The 18450-nt window shown below is 46.0% G+C and overlaps 1 protein-coding gene across 1 annotated transcript in view; it reads left to right on the top strand.

Annotated features, from left to right (window-relative positions):
* Positions 1-18450, top strand: part of LOC135920015 (uncharacterized) — a 69325-nt gene that overhangs the window by 34139 nt on the left and 16736 nt on the right. Inside the window, exons 5-7 of the mRNA XM_065454081.2 lie at positions 507-709; positions 2359-2527; positions 12346-12627. Coding sequence (XP_065310153.1) covers positions 507-709; positions 2359-2527; positions 12346-12627 — 654 coding nt within the window. The remainder of the gene's footprint in view (positions 1-506; positions 710-2358; positions 2528-12345; positions 12628-18450) is intronic.

The following is an 18450-nucleotide window of genomic DNA, read 5'->3' on the forward strand; positions in this document are numbered from 1 at the left end:
ATTGCCCAGCTGAAGCAGTGTGTAGTTGACATCTTAAATAGCCCGGGGTTTTAGTCGGTATTTGCACGTACTTGTTATGCGTACAAGTGTGGCTTCTTTGAATGGTCGAACTTGTATTGTTCGTCTATAATTAGATCTAATTCCTATATAGGAACATGCTGGCTTGCTTTGTCCCCGGGGCTTGCGAAACGGCCATCTGTAAAGAAACGAATTTTTCTTTGCATTATTCTATAAGTCCTGGTGTGTACGCTTTGTCCTTCTTTGGTAATGGGCACTGCGGGTCAGCCTGTGGGACGTCTGCCTTCAGGGCGTGGCCAATGCAGTTATGTGCCATGTTGTCTTCGTTACCTAGCAACCAACAAGCGTTATTTCAGGCGGCATCTCATAGGTTCGCTGTAAAGGTAGTGCCAAGTTATATCGATTGCGTTTAGTCATCTCCTGTGCGTCAGTTGTACTGACTGATTTTAGGTGTGATAGCTCATGCTCGACTGCTCTCGCACTTGCAGGCCCTCTTTTGCATGGGACATGCAGCCGGCTTCGTGCCAGCTTCCGCGTTTTCGAAGCTGGATGAGCAACAGTTCTGCGAGTGCCCCATTGACGACCCTCGGAGCACTGTGCTCGCTGTGTGCTACACGTCTGGAACCACGGGGATGCCGAAGGGCGCAGAAATCACACACTACAACTACGTGGCGTTGTTTTACACGGCAAGGTAAGACAGGTACTCATATTTACAGACGACTAAGTAATAAGATGACGAATGCTGCAGATAATAAAGAAGACTATAGCGATTCCATTTCTTAACACTTAGTACAAAATAGGACAATAGGGAAGGGCGTAAAGCAGCAGTCAATCCGCCCATATTCGAACAAGAGAACTGTGATGATAGAAGTATTTATATTTAGTAAACGGTTGTGTGGATCAATTTCATCATGTCGAAAGTGCCAACAGAGCTTTAGCGCAAATGGTCCATTCGGCGAATAAATAACAAATACGAGACGAAAATAAATAAAAAGAATTCCGGTTACAAAATAAAGCCGCACAATTTCAATGGTGAATTCAGCTTCCTAACCAGCTATATGCCGCTTCTTTAGAAGGAAAAGGAAAATTTGAGTGGTGTTCAGTTGAGTGGCGCCCTAACAGCACCCCTAGCCAACGAACTACCGGTATACATGCAGGCTGTTCGCGAGAAAACTATGAAAAAAGGCATAGGCTACTCTGCGAACGATGATTGTGTTATTTACGAATCAATGAGTAACGCTAACGACCAGGTCACACCGCGGTGCAACGTAAATGATATCCCAAAGTGATGCGATCGTTGGCTATTGGTTCTAAATCCCAAGAAATGTAGAGCAATGCCTTTCACTCATTCTTTTAACCCTCTTCTTTTTTCCGCACCCAGCTGTTAACACTCGCATTGAAACATTTCATTCCCCTAACTATCTAGGTCTCACTGTCTCTCAAGATCTTATATGGCTTCCGCGTGTGTCCAACACGATGACATCATCTCATCTACTAACAAAACCAAGATTCCCTCAGACGTCATTTACGAAACTCCCCTCCTCAGCTCAAACTCATTATATACACGCGTCTAAACGACCTTATACTCAAATTCCCGTCAGTAATTCGGAACCCTTATCTAATTTTTGCTATAAATGCACTAGAGATGCTGCAGAATCCTGCTACAAGGTTCTCCTTCTCATCGTATTCATACAACAGAAGCATCAATTTATTAAAGCCAGAAACAGGTATGCCCTTCCGCCACCCTTTACTGTTGCCGTCGCATCACATGTTTATCCCTAATTTACAATATAGTTTATAGTTCTCTCAATCAGATAACTTACATCTTACCAGCAGCTCATATATCACTCCGTACAGGACATTCTCTAAGTTTTGCTCTCTCCCGAACCCATAATCTCACGTTTAAGTCTTCCATTTTTTCTATGCACCACGGTAGACTGGAGCGGCCTTCCGCACGTGATCGTGGTTGTAACGAACCCACGTGCCTTTATTGATGCTGTGAGCGCTCACTATTCACATTGAATGCCTAACCTGTCTTCCTTTTGTGCACCCACCCATTATGTTTATACCCCCACAGTGAGGCCTTGAAGGTAATAAAGTGTAAAGGAATGGTGAAACTTCATAATGGTTTGTTGTATGAAGAAGCTTCAGTGGCGCCGATTTCTTTCCTGAACACTTCCCTTGAGTGCACCTGCTTGGGTAATGTACATCCCCCCTCTTCATTATAAAAAAAATCATATGTGGTCTTGCATAAACAACAATGTGATAGGTAGACCTCTTCGACGTTCATTTCAACGGTAATAGTAATGCGATTCGGACTCGGTGTCGATTTTTGCGCAGGTTGCACGTGCCATGGGGGGAAGGAGACATCTTTTTTGGCTCGCTGCCGATCACGCACCAGTCCGGTTTGGTGTTCCTTATGACACCTATACTGGATGGTGGTAGTTGCGCTGTTGTGTCGGCCAAGCTTACGCCTACAGAAATCCTGGACGCTGTGGATAAGTACAAGGTACCGAATTTTTTTGAAGTAAAGGTTTCGTAAACGCAAGCAAAAAACTGTCATGCACATCGTTTTTTGGCACATATGTGCCAAACGCATTTGTGTCAATGTATTTTAATGAGACCATGCAGAGAACCTTGTGCTTCTTATGTCCGGTTTTCGCCCTTTAATTTCTCACATGGGACGTACTCGCGTTAATATTTTCCAACTAGAATATTTTCTCTTCTTTTCGATGTTGCGAAAACTTGAAAAAAAATCTAAACATTCCGTGCGGTGCGGGAATGAGCGTCTTCGAAGCCCGGTTTAGCGGAGGCAAGGAATACACGATTTGGCAGGTTAAGAATGGAGGGTCAACTGGCTTTATTCGAATGTAAAATCATGTTTACTGAATGGTTGCGGCAACAACCTAGTCGAGTAGCCACCGTGACACCAAAAAACAAAAGAGGGCGATGACCACCTTGGCGAGGCAAGGCGAGGCTATCTGGATTTCTTTGAGGCGGGCACAACGTAGCGACATACGGTCGCTACACGGGCACGCCCCCCCCCCCCCCTAGAATTCCGGAGGCTTAGATGTGAATGCCGGAAAAAATGAAAGCTTATGTTCAAGAAAGGCTGGTGTCACGCGGTCGCAGAACACTGTCTCCTCCTTGCCGCGAACGTCAATCTTCAAGTTTTCCTTGAACACAAAACCAGAGAAAAGGGACCTTCATAGGATGGAGTAGATGGTGGCGTGATAAAGCCTCGTTGCAGGAAGGAGTGCGTGGGTGTGTCCGTTTTCGAGAAACTAAACATAGGCTACCCGCGGGAGATACGTAGGGGTGTAGACCGAACCTGGTCGAGCCAGGAATGTAGGCTAAGAGCTGCACGGCCGCTGGCGGAGTGCCTTACTGGTGCCGAAAAACTGGCCTGGCATGCGGATTGCTGACCCAAGCAACATCTCGGCTGTGCTGACTCCGAGGTTATTCTTTATTGTTATTCGCAGCCCCACTAGTAACACGGGTGGTCTTTCCAGCAAGTGCTGTCTGCCGAGCGTGGGTGTCAATGACGGCTCCACTGGCAGCTGGAGACGGTCAGCCATGCCGTTGCTCTGTGGGTGGTAAACCATGGTGTTATGAAGGCGCGTGCCGAGTGGTCCGCCGAGGTCAAAAAAACTGAGCATTGGAACTGCCGGCCTATGTCAGTAGTTACGCTCAAAGGGCATTCGTACCGCGATACCCACATGGCAAGAAATGCTTCCGCCACTCTTTCCGCCGCCATGTCTCCTAGAGGCGTCGCCTCAGGCCATCTCGAGTACCAGTCCACGCACGTGATAGGGTACTTGAGCCGTGATTAGGTATAGCTCCCCGGTGGTCAAAACGGTTGCATCGCTCAACACGTGTACCGGGTCACCTTCACGGCTTGGCAGGCTGTTTGGAGGTGAAACATTCAGCGCGAAATCCAGGACAACCCACAAAGAAGAAACGACACAAGTGCTGGCGCTGACACACAACTGATTCACAGGCTCGGCAGCTTCTTGCCCAGCTTCGAACATCTTGTTGATCCGTGACCGGACGAAGTGGTCTGTGATACGCCTGTGTGTTGCTCTAATTCCGGGATGGCTTAGACTGTTTAGGCGGCCAATGAATTATTGGCCGGCTAAACTAATAGGCCACGAACGGGCGAGGAGCTTCCTGGGATGTGTCTCACGTGACCAATGTTAGTAGGTAGGGAAGTGGCACCTCCACAACCTGGAGCAAGGAACTTTTTCGAGGGAATTGGTGCAGCTCAAATTCGTTGTGCCGAGGGGACGCTGGAGCGTGGAAATCCACAGGGCCAGCAGACACACAGCCGATTCACCACAGTGCGTCAGCTGCCTGATTTTCGGTCACATAGATATGACGAATGTCCCTAGAAAATTCAGAGATAAGTGGAAGTTGCCGAAGATCAAGTTCTGAGTATGAGTCGCTGTTGTTCTTGGAAACAAACGTTAATCGCTTTTTGCGGCACGTTTTGGTCTCTGCGAGATGGGCGCCAAGGTCATGTATGTGGGGAAGGGGATATTGTGCCGGGGTGGTGAAGGTACTCAAAGCTCGATAAACACCACCGGGTGGCCAGTCGCTACCGTCCTGCATTGCAACCAGATCCAGAGGTGAATACCTACCCAGAGGAAGGACGAATAACGCAGAGCTGAAGAATGTGTTCAAACTCACGGTTAGCGACTTACAACATGCGTCCGGTGGGCCTCCGTGTCCAGGCGGCGGCAGGTGGGCCGGTGGTGGTGAGATATATATATATATATATATAAATGATTTATTTATTTCGAAAATTACATACAAATACGAGCTTGCCCAAGCCAACAATGGGCTTGTGGGGCAGCGCTCGGCAGAATGGAGCAAGCCAGGGAGCGGCACAGTAAATCAGTTATGTACAAAACTCAAAAATAAAACTAAAGAAAGAAAGAAAGAAAGAAAGGAAGAAAAGAAACCGAATTACACATACAAATCAAAAATATAAGATTTAACTTCTTTCCGTGTGCTGGAAGATAAAACTTTATCTGGCAGTTCATTTAATACATCAGGTACATAGAAGGCACGGACACGTTTGCCATATCTTGTCCTTACTCTTGGTAAGGTAAAGCGGTCACGTGTACGTAATGCTCTGGCGGGGACATACGGGAGGCAGAACTCATTGTTCCATATATACAAAAGGATTACCGTTTCTTTGAATAACAGCCTGAACGAGGGCATGTGCGAGCATGAAAAAAGAGTGGAATTGTTAGTAATGTGCACACCATACATCACCGCCCGAATTATGGATTTTAGTAAAGAATCAACTTTATTGCGCCAAAACACTGAACAGAAATAAAAAGAACAGATTCCATATCTTAGCACACTGTACGCTAATGCATGTGCTATTGTTTTCCTTACGTAAATTGGGCATAGTGCTTTAATAGAATGCAGTAGGCAGGCTATTTTGCGCAGCCTTTCACAAACGTTAGCCAAGTGAGTGTTCCAGGACATGTTAGAATCGAAATGAACACCGAGATAATTGACACTTGAGAGGTATGGAATAGGAGAGCAAGAGCAATTGTTACACAGAGGAGAATGAAGAAACAGTGGAGTGATGACAGGAATAGATTTCAGTGGATCGTGAAAACATACTAATTTAGTTTTATTCTGGTTAATAGAAATTAAGTTTTTACGGTACCAACTGATAACATTTGTATTGTCAGTTTGTAATTCAGCCACGGCTTGATGGTAATTAGTGTGACGAGATACTAAAAGCGTGTCATCTGCGTATTGAAACACCCGACAGCGAAAAATTGCTTGACTGAGATCATTAACGTACAAGTTGAATAAAAGGGGAGCTAAAATCGACCCTTGGGGAACTCCAGCGCTCAACTGTCTAGGTTTGCTTTTAATATTTCCGAGAACTACTACTTGAATTCGACCGTGCAAATAATTCTTAAGGAAAGTTAGAAAAGGCCCTCGGAAGCCATAGCTATGAAGTTTACAAAGTAAAATTTCATGGTTGACGGAGTCAAAAGCTTTTGATACGTCTAGAAATAATGCACAAGCGAATGCACTAATTTCAAGAGTACTATTAAGGAAATCGGTTAATTCATCTAATGCTAATCTAGTACCACGCCCACAAGTAAATCCGTACTGATTAGGCGACATTATGTTGTGCGCGTCAATGAAGCTCTGCATTACGTGAAAAATATGCTTTTCAAGTATAAGAGCAATGCACGAAAGTATCGAAATTGGCCTGTAGTTTGTGACAACATTGACCTGTCCGCTTTTGAAGAGAGGAACTACAAGCGCTTCCTTGAGGCCAGGCGGTATTTCTTTCGTGGTTATAATGTTATTTATAATTGCTAAAAGAACATTCTTCAGGGCCTCAAAATTTCTGCGAAGGACGTCCACAGATACACCATCTAATCCAACCGACTTGTGCTGTTTTAAGTTAAATAAGATGTAGCGAATATCATTCTCGGTACACTCAGGTAGGAAAGCAGAGTCAACTACCGATTGTGGCATAAAATAACTAGCCGTATTACCGGACAAGCTTGCTGCAGTAGACGAGAAAAAGGAATTAAATTGGTCTGGTAACGTTATAGATGGTGGACCGAAATTCTTCGCAATAGTTTGGTATGGGCCTTTCCGGGGACGACCCCTTAATTCGTTAACCACGGACCAAGTCTTGGACGGGTTTTTTCTAAATTAAGAAAATTTACCTTGGAAGTGCTGTCGCCTGGCACCTCTAAGCACAGCAGTGACTTTATTGCGAGCCATCTTATAAGCTTCACGAAGATACTGATTATTAGGTGAGCGCCGACAACGCGCCCAGGCTAGTTCTTTTTCAGCTAACGCGGTTAGAGCATTTCCATTTATCCACGGGCATTTCGGCTTTCGTTGCTTTAAGACGACTACGTTTTTGCAAGAGTGCACTGCCTGCGTATAAACGGCAATAAAAGATTTATACAGGTGACTGGCAGGAACTTCTGCTAGGAAAGATTTCCAGTCGTAGCCTTGCAACAACGAGTCCAGCTTCCTTTTATCAATAACCTCTATCTGTGATACTGGGTTGTTAGCCGCAGCGTGCTGAGACGATAGAAAGCTACACCCAACATAGAAGTGATCGGATAGCTTTTGCTCAATAATAAACGGAAGTACCTGGTCGTTCTCAGTGCGAACGTTGACGTGATCTATGCATGAAGAAACAAGCGATGTACCCAAAATTTCGACACGTGTAGGAAGGTTGATAATAGAATCTATTCCAACGTCAGCAAGCGTGTTCAAGTAATCAGCTACAATGTGTCGTTCTTTCTTCAGCACGTCAATGTTAACATCACCTATCATGCACACGTGACCAGACGGAAAAGCAAGTAGATGCAATTCGTCCACAAACTTTCTAACACTTTGATTTGGCGGCCTATAAATAGCGAGCAATGTGATGGCAAAAGATCGTGTGTGAATACGAAGGGCTAGCGATTCAGCACTTGTGAAAATTATGTTCAGAGGACTTGAAATCCAGCAATTTTTGATGAAAATGGCAATTCCACCGCCACGGCCGTCCTTGCGCGTCAAAAAATGATTGTGATAACCTTGGAGTTGAAAGAGACCAGTATGTTCCTGCCCAATATTAATTTCAGTTAAGACAAAAACATCAGCTATATCACGTACTGCACCAGCGTGGACACAAAATTCATTCCAGTGCTTGCGAATACTACGCACGTTTGCATGAAAAACAGTGAATGTGCCTTCACCTGGTTTTAAAAGAACAGAAAAAGAAGGAAAGTCTCGAAATTGTTCGCACGAAGCCATGAATCAGGAAAAAGATTACAACAGACAAAGCAGAGGATAAGAGGTCAGACTAGCCGAGACAAGTCACAAGGGCTCATTATGCGCACAACTGGGTCACCCTCCTTCTTACGGGCATAAATTTTGCCATGTTTCACCCATACGAACTTGAAATCGGCCTCTTTGGCCTTAGTCTTTGTCTCCCAGAACAGTTCTCTGTTGTATTTCGTCAAGTTTTCGACAATGATGATGAGATGATGACAATGACAATGAGATGATGAGTCCCTTTGTGTTTTACAGGTAGCGCATCGTTTCGGGTCTTGGTGAGTTCCGGGTACTGAGCAGGTATATCGTATGTTTAGACCGGCTCAAAATACGGAGGCCTGATGAGGTGAGGTTTGGCTGCAGTTGAAGTAAGCCGATGGATGTCACGTTATCACAAGCAGCTATCTGTGCAAGCGTCATAGTCTCATGTCTAGTGTTATTCACCGGAGCCGATACCAAGCTAGGGCAGTGTTGTTCGCTGCTTGGAGAGTGGGTGTGCACTTACTGCGTTCGCGGTTTGCGGCTGTGGAGGGAACGGTAGGCAGCTCGGCTGCGGCTTCGAGGAGGAGGCGGGTACCAGTGATGCGGTCGACTACGACGACTCGGCCGCTTGCTCGGGGGCCGATGTCGCATGCCGCCGTTAGCAAATGGCCGGTGCGTTTCCCGTACACGCACAGGACATAGTGCAGCCCCTTGCGTGTGCCCGAAAGCGATGGTGGTACAAGCACAACTGTCGCGGGAAGTCTCGGTGCAGTGCAAGACCGTGAAGCACTGCACCGAGACTTGATGATGGTAGCACCGAAGCTGACCGTAAGTATTGCCGCCAGTCCTCAGAATCTCTAGTGCACAGTAAAGACGGTCGACTGCTTATCCTGGCATGAGAGTTGTGGTTCTGAGGCTCTCGCAGTGGCGATAGGCAGCTGTGCCGAAGACGAGCAGTCGCATATACGGTAAGCGAGTGCGGCTAGCCGACCGAAATTCATCTGGTCGGAGACCGCCAGTACCATGACTGCGGATTGTGGTAGGCTTTGCAGGAACAGCTCGGGCAATATTGGAATTTGGCTGTCGTATCCAAATTGCTCACCCAGTAACTGACGCAACTGGTGAAGCAGTTGTAACAGTCTTTGGTCACCGATTTCTGCGAAGAGGAGCTGTTGGAACATGCTTAGTTGCAACGGCTCGAGACGCTTCAGCACCGTACGATTCTTCAAATGCCTCTAGCATATCGAGAAGTCAATTGTCGAGTTCCTGTAGGCCAGCTACTTCAGAGACACCTTGGTGACTTCCCGGGCGTCCTCCAACAAACCGGTAATCCATTAATTAAGAAATTAAGAGTTGGCGGGGGGCCGTCCGCAAGCGTGCGCTGTGCGCGCTGTGCCCGAAAGGCATCTCAGTGCACGAGATTAAGCAATTGTTTAACCCGTCTACTTAGACCAGTCGTGATATGTGCCTAAATCATGAATTGGTCACTGCTGACAGTGTCTCCGGTATTGAGCCAATATGCCGCCGGAATATGCGGGTTCAAGGTTATATCCTACATAGTATCCCTGGGCACGCTGTTGCCAATGCGCGTGGGGCTGGCAAGATCAGTGAGCACGGTGTAGCGGAGTTGATGGGTGCCTGTCCACATGTTACGGCCCTTCCATCTCTCGTATGGATATCCGCAGGTAAGTGCACGTGCGTTAAAATCTCCAACGACAGCGAGGGGGAAGCTTTGGGAAAAACGACCCACTACCGTAAGGGGGCGGTAAAAGAGATGCTGCTGCCTGGCACTGCTCTGCAAATTGAGGATAGACTAGAGGAGGTGTCGAGGAAAACAAAAACTGCAGAAAGCTTAAACGTCGCATTTCGGAGCGGAACACGATAGCATTTAAAGGTTCCTGGGTGCTTCATAAGCTTCATGGTCACTGCAGTTTGTGTAAGTGTAATCTTTACCAGGAAACGATGGCGGTGCATGCCATGCAAGAAGACAAGCTTTCTCATGGGAAAATGGTCTCTTCCATAGGCCCGGATGCGGCGGAGGCGAGTGCCATCTGGAGGTTTTGCAAGGGACCGGGCGTGCCGCTCCATGGCGTCCGAGACTTACGCGGCCCTCGTCCGCCGTGGCTTGTCTATGCATGGAAGAGATGGGGGAAAGGGTTTCATATTAGTTTCCGCGTAACAGAATTATGTTTTCTCGTAAAATAAAATTACAGTTTAGTGCTATTATGTCGGTATAGTTGTGCGTAGGTCGTACTTTACGATTTCTTGGCGTATTATATTTTGAGAAATCTATGTTAGTTCAGTACGTTCCTTGCGCTGGACGAAGTGTCTGCGCGGTTGGGTGTGCGTGGCTGGGTTTGCACGGTTTGGAATCATTTTTGCCGAAACGCCTGTCGACGCGGGATGCTGACGCTGGACTGACTCTGACAACGTAGTTTTCAGCTTCACGGGACCGTTAATGTTGTCGCGTTAACATGCCCGGGATGTCCGGAAGGGGGTCGCGCTGTATGATAATAATTGTGCGGTGGACAAATTAGGTGAGAGATGGGTGACGATTGGTACTGTGCGCGTGGAATAGGTAGGCTGCGTAAGCGGTGTATCGTCGTCGTCATGGGCTCTTGAAGGGCCATGACATCGGGTGGTCTCTGTGACTTAAGCGTGTGAAGACGCTGTTGTAGAACTCATCGCTTCCGTGTGTAGCTTCGGCAATTACACTCCCAAATTCGGTACGTAGGTGAATTAGTGTTTGGAGGCGGAGGCATCGTCAAGACATGAGTGCGATTCCTTGAATATGGCTCGTTTAAACCGGTCGGAGCGTTTCTCAATGTCTGCCGTACGTCGTTGGAGTTTCTTATAGAAATTACGACATTGTAAGCGAGTTCTCAATGTTGCTGTTCGTTTTCTCCTTTGAGCACTTAAGTCGCCGTGGCAGTGGCGGTCTCCATGGCCTTGGCAGTGACCTCGTGCAGGCAATGTTCAACGGTTGCGCAGACTGTGTATGCTGATGGCGTGGAAGTAGCCATGTTCATGGAGCTATTGAGTTTTAGAGCACTGCGCTTAGGCGGGTGAGAAGTGGAACCGTTGTTAGGATGGCACTCGCGCGCTCATTGGTAGGTGTAGTGTTCTGTTACATTTAGCTGCAGCTGAAGGAACGTTTTCTCGCGCCTAAGGCCTGATTTGTCGGAGCGAAGTACCTTACGTTCCTACCCGCCAAGTTGTAGTGCTTGAGTGCCTGTTGGTGTAGTCGAGGGCCTCGTGGATACAACAGTCGCAGTTACTAGTCGAAGAGAAATCGGGCGATCATGACGACAAGGTATACAGCGGTGTGGGTCGCTAACAAAGCTTCGATGTAGAGTAGTACAGATCCGACTCATTTTCAAAGCTATTTAAAAAGAAGCTTTCGTGAAGCAGTACAACTTGCATAGTTGTATAGCTTTCCGCAAGCTAGTAAATTATCATCTGCAAAGCCTTTAAGACTAGGGCCGGTGAACTCTACTATTGTGCAATATGTCCCCCCAAGTTTACTCCACAATAAAAAAACAATCACACTAAACGTCGGAAAATAAAGTAGAGAGAGCTTCTTTGGAACAAAGTGAGTGTGCGGTTCAAGGAAGTCGTTTTATTCAATTAATCTGGGCACCGTTCGGGAGGATTCAGAGTTAAGTCCATGTGCCGGGATGATAGGCCCCAACCCTGTATGTGTTTTATAACGAAGTCTGCTCCATGTGCGAGGGTAAATCAAGAAGGCCAGTAGCTTGATGTGCGTCACCTTGCGCCTAATTCTGGAGGTTACGTTTTTCAGTCGGCACTGCCACGCACCTGGGCTTGTGGAGGAGAGCTCCCGTCTCCTTTTCAAGCCCACCTAACGTGGCGTGTGGTTACTGGAGAGGCTGTATTGTACTAGAGCCTCGCCGAAAGCACACGCACCCTGCACGCCTTATGTTCGAGTTTACCAAAAGGGGTTTCCGGGTCCAAAGATGAGCCAGGAAGGCAGGCGGCCTCAGGCTTGCTGTGCTCCCGCGCACCTACAATTTTAAGACACATAATCTTATGTCCTCAAACGCAGCTGAGCTTAAATAGTGAAGCGAGTGGCAGCGCGCAACAAGCTCCTTAGACGAACACGCGAGCTTGCGATCCTGAAAATGTCACCATTGTGACAGCGCGTTCTCGGGTTCATTGAGTTGAAACAGTTGCTGTTTGCAACTGGAAAAGTTATAGTATGCTTTATTATTAACTTAGCAAATGCTAGCTGCAATTCACACGGTCAATAAGTTTACAACATTACTTCGTCTAGTAACATAACACAACGGTATGACTACGAATGCCTAGCATTTCCTGCTATACTACGGCTTTTCTTCTAATCTGTCACCAGCCTTCGCATTCTTTCAGCTGCTTTAGAATGCAGCGTTTTCAGAAAATATATCAGTCACGTAGTGTATTCACAAAGCTACGCCGACATCAAAAATACTCACACTTTCGACGCCCCCATTTCTCTTAATTACTTTTATCTCTGTGCAGTCGACGGCGGCATTGTTCTTCCCGTCTCAGATCCAAGCTATCGTAAGTCATATGCGGCGCACTGGAAGGACGATGCCCAGCATACGAGCAATCGTCGTGGGTGGCAGTGTGTTCTCAGCTTCCGCAGCCGATGCAACGCGTGCAGCATTCAGTGGCCTCAAGGTCCTGCTCAACATGTATGGAATGACGGAATCGTGCGGCATTGTTGCAGGTCAACCGAAGACGTGTGGTGGCCAAACCAATGCTGGTGTTGGCGTTCCAACAACCGGTGTTCGGATAAAGGTACGCTACTTTAGAAACTTTTGGAGCTAAACCAGCAATCATTCTTGTTTTAATATTTATAAGTACTGCGAGTCTGTACAGGGTAACAGCTAGCATTAGGCATATAGCTAAAACGTTGCACGAACGTTTCACTTCGTGAACCCAGATTTCGCGCAAGCATAAGGTTGCTATTCCCTTTTTGTGCGTTGCGGGTAGAAGGTTTGAAGAATGCTTTTAGTGTGTGGGTATGGCGCTTTTCTCAACGCTGATGCTTTATTTTTGTATTTTTATGTCCGCTTTTCTATATTTATATTCTGTAGAGTGCCTTCTCCTTTTCACACTATTCGCTTTCCCCTTTTTTTCTGTCACAATCAGAATCAGAATGACAGTCAGTTTTATTCAAGATGAGAATTGGTATAATTACATGATAAGTATATAGAGAAGGAGGTTCAGTAGTTAGAAACTGAAATGGTATTTCCTGTGCATGATGACTAGAATTAATAAAAAAAACAATGACAACATGTAAAATTTACGATAGTAAAGGTTTTCGGAGACAAGGCATAAATGAACAGGAAAGCAGCAGATGAATGTATTAAGCAATAACAAGGCTTTGGATTAGTCATCAAAAGGTGAAACTACAAAAATAGCTTCTAGTGTCTCCTGGGTGCGCCATGCCCCCGCCTTTTTCCACACTTCTTCAGCCTGTGCACGGCCTGTGGCAACGAGATGGGGTCGCTTGACTCGCGCTCGCTCTGCCACCATTTACGTCGCCGCTGTATCCTTCTCGCTAGGCTTCTAGATCACGAGACGAACCGGCTACGTCCATAGCGCACGCAGAAATCGTAATTACTGCTACAGGAGGTCAACCCGGCGCGCCTCCCCCCACCTTCCTCCTCCGCGACGCATCGCCCCCTTGCTCCTTCGCCGCTTCGCTTAACACCACTTAGACTTCATTGTAGGTGTCGTTTCGTTGCCGCGCGGTCAGCAGCCGCCGTAGGAGGACGGCGCCATGAGGTGAAGTGCACCGGAGAAAGGACAGATGATCGTGGTCAGCGCGCTTCTCCGTACTTTCTGCGGCATGCGATTCGGTTCGCCTCATCGCGCCATCCTGATCTGGCGCCTGTTTCCCTGACGGTGACACACATATATGCCGATTCCACAGGTGGGGCATGCACGCTTCCGCATAAAACAAGTCTGAACACATCTGGTCTCCTTGGCCATCCCATAACGTAGCAGCCACGCGTCTATTTTAGGCGACTCTCTTGCTCTAGGAACCCCAAACGCTCCTCGACGTAGATTTGACGATTTGCCCCCTCTAAATGTCGACACGCCGAACGTGGTCCGTAGCAGCTGAGCCATCACCTGTTACCGAATGGCATGGTCCCTTGTACACGACGAGCGAGCGCTTTTACTTCGGTGAAGGCGCAAACTAGGCATGCTCTCTTCTGTTCCCCCACGCTGTAGACCCATATGCTGCGACCGTTCAAGCTAGCGCACGACGCACTCCGGTCTAGCGACCCCGGTGGGAGATAGGAGCTGTTATATTAATGCCCCACCATTCAAAATGCGACAGTGCGCTTGCGGACCATGACGTGATTATCCAATTGAGTTCTACTACTCACGTCCCCCCCCGCCCCCCGAGCTCTAGCCTCGATGCAGGCGCCCTCCCTCCAAATGTGCGCGCCAGCTAGCGCGCAGCGAGGCACCCTATCGACAGCAGGCACTCCACATCATCGGACGGAGGGCGCTGCAATCAAGCTTAATGCTGATTGGTAGCGACACGTCACAGAATGGCAGGAACGCAGAGGCTGATGCCCTATACCATTTTCGACCACATATTCTGTTTTTTTATATATTCTATGTGGCTGACTTTCACTACGTACTCTTGACATTATGAGGTACCATTTATTGCCACTGTCATGTTCATACGACGTCTATAAGTTGCCTTGCGACCGTTTCTTTCTAAAGGTGGCTGTGAGATACTGAAATACTCCAATTGTGTCTAAGCCTGCTGAACTAATCAAAAGTGAAAAATGGACGAGTTGCCCTCGGAGCATGGCTAAATTCCGAGCGCGAACTACTAGGACAGAAACTCAGGCACAAGAGAGGTCAATACAGGGGGGTACTTGGAAATGGAAGTTTATTTTAAGGTTAGAGATTATATAAACCCGACAAGCCCTATGTCATCAAGCTTCATGAAACGGCATAAAAGCAAAGATAAACAAAACACAAGAAAAGAATATTAACAGGTGTTTAACTGCCCAAAAGAATTTCTACATGTTAGGTCGTATCTAAAAAAATATTTCGTTGGCATGAAGCGCTATAAAAGCAAAACTGACACAAACTGCTCTCGTTTCCTTTATCTCCTTGGCCTCTACAACTGCTTTTGTTGCTCAATCTTTGTGCTTATAAATAAATGACCGCAGTGTTGTCAAACTTGGGTGCGCATTTACCTTGTGAATTGCAGTATCTTACGTGCATTCCAAAATGTGTATGCGCAATTTTTTTTTTAAAGTTGGAATGCTCTTTCATCCTAGCGTGATCACACCCGCCAGTTTGACTGGCATATTTTTCCACGCGAGAAAGGCACGGCATACACAACTAAAGTTGAGCATGAGACGAAATTTTTTTTGCATGAGTAGGCACAGCAAGCAGACCTATAGCTTACATCTGCAGTGCAGTTGACCGATCCTTCCTTACATCTGCGTACGGCTGAACAAATGGTGGCAAGCTCATTCTTTGCAGAGAAAATAACATTTACGCCATAGCAATATGTTAACTTTTTCAACCTATGTGGCCGGAAGTGGTCATAGGGGTTGACAGCAAGCTTTTTCTTCTCAGTCACCCTAGCTTTATGTTTACCCTCTTTCTTTCCACGCTTCTTTAATCCTTCGATCATTTAATCGAGCTTTAATCCCTGATGCAGTTATGACGGCCTGTGCGACAACCGCCATCTGGAGCCACGCTACTTGCCTTGACATGCTGTCACCTTCTTTGTGTAGGCACGACTCCAACAAAGCATTTTTAGGCTATAGATACCTATACCATTCTTGATGAACTTGGACTGGCTGGCACGAAAGTCCAGGGTAGGCTTTTTGGATCTATGCTGGTACCTCCAGCTCAGATAGTAAGGCTCGAAGTATAAGTGTATGTCCATAAACTGAATTCTAGATTATCTCGCTGTTTCACACGAGAACTTCGACCCCATTCCTTGCTCCTTGAAAAGTTTCAATACGTTCAGCATTTCTACAAACTGCTCATTTTCCTGAACAAGAATCAGGCAATCGCCGGCGTACCGAAGAATATCCGGTACGCCGACGTGTCAGGTGAGTAGGGGAGGAATGGGAGTTGCACGTCAGGGCACCTAACCCGGCTCAGAATGGCGGGGTTCCTACAGGCCGTCATATCTGCTTCGGGAAAAAAAAACGCTCGAATTATTAAAGGAGCAGGGAGTTTCTTTGGAACGTAAAGGAAAGTCTTGTTTTTGAACAGATTATTTGTAAAGGGTCAGTCGCAGACAATACGTAAAGGCCACTTAAGATTGTGCTAGCTACTCAAACAAGGTCGTCTTTGTCCATACCTGCGCAAAACAAGCTAATTCCATCCGCCTATAAGACATACTGGATCGACCGATTTATGTAAGAAATATGATTATCATCAATAATAACATGCATGGGCCCCAATGTACTACCATGGGGTTCACTTTGTGTAATTTTTTGCAATGATAATGTTTTATGCGTATGGTTACAAATTGTTACGTATTGTTCAGATAGCTCGTAAATAGGTCCAGTGAAATGTCTCGAACGCGATAATGCGTTCATTTTTTTGATACAGTAGTGTCATTATTATGGTCGAATGCCGTTCAACGAGTAGGCCTAGAGTGAGCCTTCTGTCTTGTATGTTGGCTAATATGACTTAGTTTTGCCGTAAACATCTGTTTTTCAGACCTGAAACCAAGAAGGACCAGCGTGAATATTTAGCGGAAGTAAAAAAAAGATCGATAATTGACAAAGTGTAATTTTTTATGCGTTTGTCCCCTCCTTTTAAAACCACTATAACATTTGTATTCTTCATGCGCTGCAGCGAAGAATACGTGCCCAAAGATAAATTGTAAATGTATGTTGCATGTGCGACCAATAAGTCGACCACAGCGTGGTTTTATACTGACACGATCGATATCGCCCGGCTTTCTTTTTGAAGCTTTCTAAAAACATCCGCAACTTCATATTTGTAGTAGAAGACAGAAACACTGAAGGAACCGGTGGTGGGCACCACATGCGGCGCAGCAATAGCGTTGACACAGTGTACAAATGAAGTCAGGTAATTGAAGTTCTCGACAGCTTTATATGTTCAATCACTGGTAGAGGTTTCTTCATCATTTGAACTAGCTTTCTTAATGATGGAATAGAGTTAATTTACTCCACGTCTCTTTAATCGCTGTAACTCTTTCAAACATGAGAGGATAATATATACACTGTGCTTGTCTCCGAACTTAGTTGGGCCGTTTCTAAATTTCTTCAGTGGTCCCAATGTCCCTAGATCGCGAGGGCACAAACATAGTTAATACAAGTTATTTTTGCCCTTTATCGTTTTAAGCATTTCTCTTTTAACCGATGGTTTCCGAGAGCGCTTTCCTTTTTATTATTGCGTAGAAAAAACACCGCTTGTAGTTAGAAATACCTACTGCCCTAAAGCTTTGGTATGCTGCGCCCACTGATGAGCATGAGAAGGCCCCTTCGCAGCTTCCAGCCTGTTGCCGAGAGTTAATCTCGGAGATGAGAAAGAAGATGTCACCGTTATGTCATGGAATCGTAAAATTGATGCGATTTGGTTGCAGTATTGTGTTGCATAAGAAGTAAGAATAGAAAAGCACGGAATACTCAACCTCTCTGCAGGCTTTAGCATGCATGCCAATGTCCATATCACCACATAAAACTAAATGAACCTTATGTGTGTTCGTGTAGAAAAACATGACATCTACGTGCGAAAAAACGCCATTTACATTCCCATGGCAGGACCTATAAAAGAGGGAAAATAATGTTTATGCATTTCATGCAAAATCACTTAAACATATAAACTCCATTAACATTATTCCTCAAGAAGTCAGGAAATTATACCTTGCTTGAACTACATACATACGCCGCCACTTCCTGATGTTTTCCTTTTCTGTAAAGATGCATTGTAACCTTCTCAATACAAGTTATTGTGATGGGAGAGCCATGTTTCGGTCTTTGTACAATTAGAAAAGAAGTTTGATGAAAGAAAAAAAAAACAGAATTCGTTCTGCACACTGCGTGCTGATTGCTTATTTAGATGAATAGAAGTAAGAGGTGAGTCCCGTTTTCAGACAGACTAGTGCTACCTTTGTTCATAGAGAAGTCGGGAGTGTCAACAAGACGTTGTCCGTAGTATAATTCGTACACACTGATGACGAAACAGGATATTGTAGCAACAATTCAGCATTCAAAACTGCGGCTGACTTTTTTCAAAGAATCAGCTGAACAGCTTGAGATCGGATAAATGCGGCAAAGGGCATGTAAGTGAGAAAAGCAACGGCGACGTGCACTCTGCCATGTCACACAACAATTAAAAGTAAGTGAAATTCCTCTCGTAGGATTGACAGCTCAAAATTTTGTTATTACCTGCTAAAGCGAGTTTCTTCTTCAAGAACGCGCGGAGAGCAGACAATGATATTAGCAGACGAAGTTAATAGTTTATGTTCCTTCTTGGATTCCGTTTTTAAATCCACCAAGTCAAACAAACAAAACGTATTTTACACCAGTGTTCCTTTTCAATAGCGCCGAAGTTGTGCTTACAGTACAACACGGTGACTTCATTGCATTG

The sequence above is a fragment of the Dermacentor albipictus genome, chromosome 3 (assembly GCF_038994185.2).
Source record: "Dermacentor albipictus isolate Rhodes 1998 colony chromosome 3, USDA_Dalb.pri_finalv2, whole genome shotgun sequence".
Lineage (NCBI taxonomy): Eukaryota > Metazoa > Arthropoda > Arachnida > Ixodida > Ixodidae > Dermacentor > Dermacentor albipictus.